Source organism: Trematomus bernacchii, unplaced genomic scaffold (assembly GCF_902827165.1).
Source record: "Trematomus bernacchii unplaced genomic scaffold, fTreBer1.1, whole genome shotgun sequence".
Classification (NCBI taxonomy): Eukaryota; Metazoa; Chordata; class Actinopteri; order Perciformes; family Nototheniidae; genus Trematomus; species Trematomus bernacchii.
In genome coordinates, this window is record NW_022987883.1 from 26,062 (window position 1) to 34,196 (window position 8,135).

Here is an 8,135-nt window from a genome sequence, read left to right on the forward strand (position 1 = left end):
AGCTGCTGTTTGCCTTCAGTCCGTCAGGAGGTCAGGAGCATCTGAGACCTTTCACATGCTTTCTGATTGATTCTGATGTAACTCTTCTGCATGATGAAGAATGATACATATATTTATTTATATTATATTTATATTTGAAAGAACATAAATACAAACATCAGCAGCGTCAGTAACAGTTTTATTTTTGTACATGAAGAATAATCAACGTTATCACATCTCAGCGTCTCGGGTTAGAAATCAAGCTTCTGGAACAAGGACATACTATATTCAATCTGTGTAGCATTAGCATTAGCTTCTGGAACAAGGACATACTATATTCAATCTGTGTAGCATTAGCATTAGCTTCTGGAACAAGGACATACTATATTCAATCTGTGTAGCATTAGCATTAGCTTCTGGAACAAGGACATACTATATTCAATCTGTGTAGCATTAGCATTAGCTTCTGGAACAAGGACATACTATATTCAATCTGTGTAGCATTAGCATTAGCTTCTGGAACAAGGACATACTATATTCAATCTGTGTAGCATTAGCATTAGCATTAGCTTCTGGAACAAGGACATACTATATTCAATCTGTGTAGCATTAGCATTAGCTTCTGGAGCAAGGACATACTATATTCAATCTGTGTAGCATTAGCATTAGCTTCTGGAACAAGGACATACTATATTCAATCTGTGTAGCATTAGCATTAGCATTAGCTTCTGGAACAAGGACATACTATATTCAATGTGAGTAGCATCTAGAATAAGTAGGTGTTTAATCTGTAGCATTAGCTCCTTTAATAATGGCGTTCTGTTTTAATGTAGCTTTAGCCTCTGGAACTAGGACATACTATATTCAATCTGTGTAGCATTAGCATTAGCTTTAGCTTCTGTTAGCCTCTCTGATGACGCTCTCGATCCAGCCCAGGAAGTTGCTGACCCTGGAGTAGACCCCGTACAGGTTCCTGTTGGCGCACCCCTTCCCCCAGCTCACCACGCCCGTCAGGAACCACGTCTTCTTGTAGCGGGTGACCAGGGGCCCGCCGCTGTCGCCCTCACAGGCGTCGCTGCCGCCCGCCTTCAGCCCGGCACACAGCATGTTCTTAGTGATGGTCAGATTGCTGTGCAGACGGCACTCCTGCAGAGGGACTCTCGGGAGAACCAGACGCTGAAGAACTCCGGCTGCCGGGCCTCGTTGAGCAACTCGACCCCATCCGGACACCGTGGACTCTCTGACGCTGGCCAGAGTCCGGCTGAAGGACGAATTCCTGGCAGGCAGACAGACGGGCACCACATAGGGTCCTAGCTTCACGGGCCTCTGCAGCTTCAGCAGCGCCATGTCACTGTCAGAGCTCGACTTGTTGTAGGCGTGGTGGATCACGACCTTCACAACGCGCCGCCGCTGCTCCGTGCGCTCCTCCACGTTCAGGTCGTGCTCACCTGCACGGAAACAACACCATTAGTTTACCTGTGGTTACTATCAATCTGACACACCACTACAGAAACACCACTGGTACAGATCACTTTTCAATCGGGCACAAAGACAGAATTCGGCATACGACAGAATGAAAAGACATGATAATCCATAGAATATGTAATTAAAGGTAGAGGACTAAGAACCGATCTTACCGACGGTGACGTTGAAGAAGTGGGCCGGTTTCCTCCAGACGCAGTGAGCTGCCGTTAACACCCAGCGGTTAGAGAGGATGATCGCTCCACAGGTGAAGACGTTACGCTCCGTCAGCAGCGCCTGAGAGGAGACAGTTAGACACTCAGGACATGAGATACCACAGTCTTAGTCTGAAAGTTATTATATAATCGTACCTGCCAGGGACACTGTCCTTTGGGGCAGTTCTTCCCGTTGATCACCCTGGGGCTGAAGAACCACTGAGGTCGTCCACAGGCCACCTTGTCTGATCGGAGACACAAAGAGACGTTAATGTAAACACAAACTAACCCCTGACCAGGGTTTGTATCAACACTGGGTTTAAATTAAGGATATCTAAGTAACGAAGGTGATTTCAGAACCCAAAGACCAAGATGGGGACAACCTAAACTGGACCCCCACTAGAGAACGTATTATCTTTACAAATATACAGCGTTTTTCTTTCCAGAAGTCTGAATTAGCCAAAGACCAAGACGGTTGTTGGACGTCAACATCTTGGTCCAAAAAACGAAGCAGTTGACGACTAAAAACCAAGATGGCAACGACCAAGACGATAACGGCCAAAGATAGAACTCCACTAGAGACTGTCTTTAAACTAAGAACTGTTGCTTCCAGAAGTCTGAAGTAACACTTGTTCAGACCTTGGGGTTCGCAGCTGCTGTTGTCCGGATGCAGTCGGTACCCCGGAGCGCAGAAACACACCGTAGATCGATCCGGAAACGCTTTACAGAAATGTTCACAGCCTCCGTTCCCGTAGCGGCAGCCATTGGACGTCTGGCGAACTGTGGAGAGAAAGAGGAAACGGGAAGACGTTCAGAAGATACAAACACTGGAGATCGATTGTTGCTCCGAGACTTTCTGACTCAGCAGAACCTGAGAGCCTCCAATAACATCATCTGGGACCCAAAGCATGCTCTGACAGAGAATCAGAACTGCTACCATCTGATGGAGATCACTAAAGTCAGCCTGAAGCATCCTCTGTGCTCCAGTCAGCCTGAAGCATCCTCTGTGCTCCAGTCAGCCTGAAGCATCCTCTGTGCTCCAGTCAGCCTGAAGCATCCTCTGTGCTCCAGTCAGTCCTCTCAGTGAACACAGAGCTACAGATCAGATGCACGCTGAAGCTCTTTGAGCAGCTCTCATGGAGCTGCTGTGATGTTACACACGGAGCTGCTGTGATGTTACACACGGAGCTGCTGTGATGTTCCTCACGGAGCTGCTGTGATGTTACACACGGAGCTGCTGTGATGTTACACACGGAGCTGTGATGTTCCTCACGGAGCTGCTGTGATGTTACACACGGAGCTGTGATGTTACACACGGAGCTGCTGTGATGTTACACACGGAGCTGTGATGTTACACACGGAGCTGTGATGTTACACACGGAGCTGTGATGTTCCTCACGGAGCTGCTGTGATGTTCCTCACGGAGCTGCTGTGATGTTCCTCACGGAGCTGCTGTGATGTTACACACGGAGCTGTGATGTTACACACGGAGCTGCTGTGATGTTACACACGGAGCTGTGATGTTACACACGGAGCTGCTGTGATGTTACACACGGAGCTGTGATGTTACACACGGAGCTGTGATGTTACACACGGAGCTGTGATGTTACACACAGAGCTGCTGTGATGTTCCTCACGGAGCTGCTGTGATGTTACACATGGAGCTGTGATGTTACACACGGAGCTGCTGTGATGTTACACACGGAGCTGCTGTGATGTTACACACGGAGCTGTGATGTTACACACGGAGCTGTGATGTTACACACGGAGCTGCTGTGATGTTCCTCACGGAGCTGCTGTGATGTTACACACGGAGCTGCTGTGATGTTACACACGGAGCTGTGATGTTACACACGGAGCTGTGATGTTACACACGGAGCTGCTGTGATGTTCCTCACGGAGCTGCTGTGATGTTACACATGGAGCTGCTGTGATGTTCCTCACGGAGCTGCTGTGATGTTACACACGGAGCTGTGATGTTACACACGGAGCTGTGATGTTACACACGGAGCTGCTGTGATGTTACACACGGAGCTGTGATGTTACACACGGAGCTGCTGTGATGTTCCTCACGGAGCTGCTGTGATGTTACACATGGAGCTGCTGTGATGTTCCTCACGGAGCTGCTGTGATGTTACACACGGAGCTGTGATGTTACACACGGAGCTGCTGTGATGTTACACACGGAGCTGCTGTGATGTTCCTCACGGAGCTGCTGTGATGTTACACACGGAGCTGCTGTGATGTTACACATGGAGCTGTGATGTTACACACGGAGCTGCTGTGATGTTATACATGGAGCTGCTGTGATGTTACACACGGAGCTGTGATGTTACACACGGAGCTGCTGTGATGTTACACACGGAGCTGTGATGTTACACACGGAGCTGCTGTGATGTTACACACGGAGCTGTGATGTTACACACGGAGCTGTGATGTTACACACGGAGCTGCTGTGATGTTCCTCACGGAGCTGCTGTGATGTTCCTCACGGAGCTGCTGTGATGTTACACATGGAGCTGCTGTGATGTTACACATGGAGCTGCTGTGATGTTCCTCACGGAGCTGCTGTGATGTTACACACATGGAGCTGCTGTGATGTTCCTCACGGAGCTGCTGTGATGTTACACATGAGCTGCTGTGATGTTACACACTGGAGCTGCGGTGATGTTACACACGTGGAGCTGCTGTGATGTACACAATGGAGCTGCTGGAGGTTACACCGGAGCTGTTGATGTTACACACGGAGCTGCTGTGATGTTACACATGGCAGCGAGCTGGTGATGTTACTAACGGAGCTGCTGTGATGTTCACATGGAGCTGCTGTGATGTTACCTCACGAAGCTGCTGTGATGTTAACACGGAGCTGCTGTGATGTTCCGATTTCCGCTCACGGAGCTGCCTGTGAATGTTACACACCCGGAGCTGCTGTATGTTACACTCACGGAGCTGCGGTATGTTACACAGCGGAAGCTGATTGAAGGTTACAACACACGGAGATGCTGTGATTTTACACACGGAGCTGTGATGTTACACACGGAGCTGCTGTGATGTACACACGGAAGACTGCTGTGATGTTACACCCGGAGCTGCTGTGATGTTCCTCACGGAGCTGCTGTGATGTTCCACACGGAGCTGCTGTGATGTTACACACGGAGCTGTGATGTTACACACGGAGCTGCTGTGATGAGTTACCACACGGAGAGCTGTGATGTTACAACGGAGCTGCGTGATGTAAACACGGAGATGTGCTGTGATGTTACACCACGGAGCTGTTGATGTTACACACGGAGCTGTGAGTTACACACGGAGCTGCTGTGATAGTTACACACGGAGCTGTTGATGGTTTACACACGAGCTGCTGTGATGTTTACACACGGAGCTGCTGTTGTGATGTTCCTCACGGAGCTGCTGTTATTTTCAACACGGAGCTGCTGTTTTTGATGTTACACACGGAGCTGCGTGATGTTCTCACGGAGCTTGCTGTTATGGTAACACACGGAAGCTGTGATGTTACACACGGAGCTGTGATGTTACACACGGAGCTGTGATGTTACACACGGAGCTGTGATGTTACACACGGAGCTGCTGTGATGTTACACACGGAGCTGCTGTGATGTTCCTCACGGAGCTGCTGTGATGTTACACACGGAGCTGCTGTGATGTTACACACGGAGCTGTGATGTTACACACGGAGCTGCTGTGATGTTACACACGGAGCTGTGATGTTACACACGGAGCTGCTGTGATGTTACACACGGAGCTGCTGTGATGCAAGGAGCATTTCAGGCTTCATCTGACCATTAAAGTATTATCGTTATCGTATCGTACGGACGTACCTTTGTCGCAGTGGTGACCGTGGAACTTGGGCGGACATTTGCAGCTGTAGGAGTCGAGGTGACGAGTGCATGAGGCGCCGTTCTTACAGGGCGACGACTGGCAGTGATCCACCGCTGCAGACAGGAAGTACAGGGACAGGAAGTACAGTTTCAGGGACAGGAAGTACAGGGACAGGGACAGGAAGTACAAGGACAGGAAGTACAGTTTCAGGGACAGGAAGTACAGGGACAGGAAGTACAGTTTCAGGGACAGGAAGTACAGGGACAGGAAGTACAAGGACAGGAAGTACAGTTTCAGGGACAGGAAGTACAGGGACAGGAAGTACAGTTTCAGGGACAGGAAGTACAGGACTTCAGGGAGTAACAGTGACCCGAAGTACATTATAACCCGACCTGTGTAGCGCCTCCAGAAAGCTTCCTGCGTAGAGAAAGAAACATCGTTAGCGTCTGAAACTTAACTAGATGAAAACATCGTAAAGTTGGCGACATAAAAACATTGTAAAGTTAGCCACATAAAAAAATCGTAAAGTTATCGTCAGAAACTTAACGAGATAAAAACATTGTGAAGTCATCGTCAGAAACTTCAGAAGATAAAAACATCGTGAAAACGTAACGAGATAAAACATCGTAAAGTCATCGTGTTCTCACCAGCTGTTGCGGCAGAGCGTAGATTTCCTTCGCCTCTTCGTACGAACATTTCTCTTCGTAACACTCGCGCTCCACGTTGCCGCGCCGCAGCTCCTCGAACAGATAATTAGCGCGCCGCGCGCGGTGCAGGAAGACACTAGCCTCGGGGCGGCTAACAAACACATCGCCTTTATTACAAACACAGAAGAAGAAGAGGAGGTGGACTGAAGGGTTAGGATCTAAACCAATAACAATAACATGGTTTTATTTTGGTAGTTGGTACGTTAGCCTTATGTTGCTCTTTGTCAATTGTGAGATTATTCATTTTTTTCTTAGTTACATTTATGTAATATTTAGCAGTTTTGTTCGGACGTTACTTTTTGAATCTGTTGTCTCCTTGGTCGCCCTTTTCACGGATGGGTCTAGCTAGCTTTTTACTCTAAGTTGACAACAATTCAGATATCTTATGCTAAGCTAACAATAGTGCTAATGCTGGAACATTAAACCTGACCTTTGTTTCAACAGGAACCTCCGAAAAGCTCGATGGTTACGTGAGCTAACATGCTAACGTAGCTCAAAGCAGCAGCAGAGGAGAGAGGATTTACAAGAAGAAGAAGAAGAAGAAGAAGAAGAAGAAGAAGAAGAAGAAGAAGAAGAAGAAGAAGAAGAAGAAGACTGACCTCCAGGGAGCCCAGTGCATGCTGGGATAGCGACGATGAGGAGGAAGAAGAGTCGGCTGGTGTCTGAGTGGACGGACGCCATGTTTGATCTGATCAAAGGTCAGAAAAACACAAACGCTGAGAGTCGCTCTGAGCACACAAGTCCTGAAAACTCTGAAACCCCCACTCTTTACATTCATTTAAAATACTTTCTCCTTTCTTTAGAGTCTCAGCTTTTCTCCTGATGTTTCACGTTTATTTAAAGAAGGATAAATGGACACTTTAAACACATCTTTCAAACAAAAGAATATATTATATTTAATGTATACCACCTTAGTGTTCATATCAGATATACATCACATGATGTCCTCAATGCGTAGTGTTCAGATATACATCACATGATGTCCTCAATGCTTAGTGTTCAGATATACATCACATGATGTCCTCAATGCTTAGTGTTCAGATATACATCACATGATGTCCTCAATGCTTAGTGTTCAGATATACATCACATGATGTTCTCAATGCTTAGTGTTCAGATATACATCACATGATGTCCTCAATGCTTAGTGTTCAGATATACATCACATGATGTCCTCAATGCTTAGTGTTCAGATATACATCACATGATGTCCTCAATGCTTAGTGTTCAGATATACATCACATGATGTTCTCAATGCTTAGTGTTCAGATATACATCACATGATGTCCTCAATGCTTAGTGTTCAGATATACATCACATGATGTCCTCAATGCTTAGTGTTCAGATATACATCACATGATGTTCTCAATGCTTAGTGTTCAGATATACATCACATGATGTTCTCAATGCTTAGTGTTCAGATATACATCACATGATGTCCTCAATGCTTAGTGTTCAGATATACATCACATGATGTTCTCAATGCTTAGTGTTCAGATATACATCACATGATGTCCTCAATGCTTAGTGTTCAGATATACATCACATGATGTCCTCAATGCTTAGTGTTCAGATATACATCACATGATGTTCTCAATGCTTAGTGTTCAGATATACATCACATGATGTCCTCAATGCTTAGTGTTCAGATATACATCACATGATGTCCTCAATGCTTAGTGTTCAGATATACATCACATGATGTCCTCAATGCTTAGTGTTCAGATATACATCACATGATGTTCTCAATGCTTAGTGTTCAGATATACATCACATGATGTCCTCAATGCTTAGTGTTCAGATATACATCACATGATGTCCTCAATGCTTAGTGTTCAGATATACATCACATGATGTCCTCAATGCTTAGTGTTCAGATATACATCACATGATGTCCTCAATGCTTAGTGTTCAGATATACATCACATGATGT

At 46.5% G+C, this 8,135-nt stretch overlaps 1 protein-coding gene across 2 annotated transcripts; it reads right to left on the reverse strand.

The window, feature by feature from the left end:
- Nucleotides 1-159: 159 nt before the first annotated feature.
- Nucleotides 160-6,895, reverse strand: f7l (coagulation factor VII, like). Of its 2 annotated transcripts, XM_034114193.1 has the most exons (8): nt 6,802-6,895; nt 6,143-6,309; nt 5,888-5,912; nt 5,495-5,608; nt 2,295-2,435; nt 1,812-1,900; nt 1,617-1,737; nt 160-1,427 (listed from the first exon to the last, which is right to left on the reverse strand). In XM_034114193.1, the coding sequence occupies exons 1-8, from the start codon at nt 6,881-6,883 to the stop codon at nt 871-873; spliced, it is 1,296 nt and encodes a 431-aa protein (XP_033970084.1). In that variant the 5' UTR covers nt 6,884-6,895; the 3' UTR covers nt 160-870. The 2 variants fall into 2 exon arrangements, with proteins under 2 accessions (XP_033970084.1, XP_033970085.1); XM_034114194.1 differs by lacking the exons at nt 5,888-5,912; nt 6,143-6,309.
- Between the last annotated feature and the right edge of the window lie 1,240 nt (nt 6,896-8,135).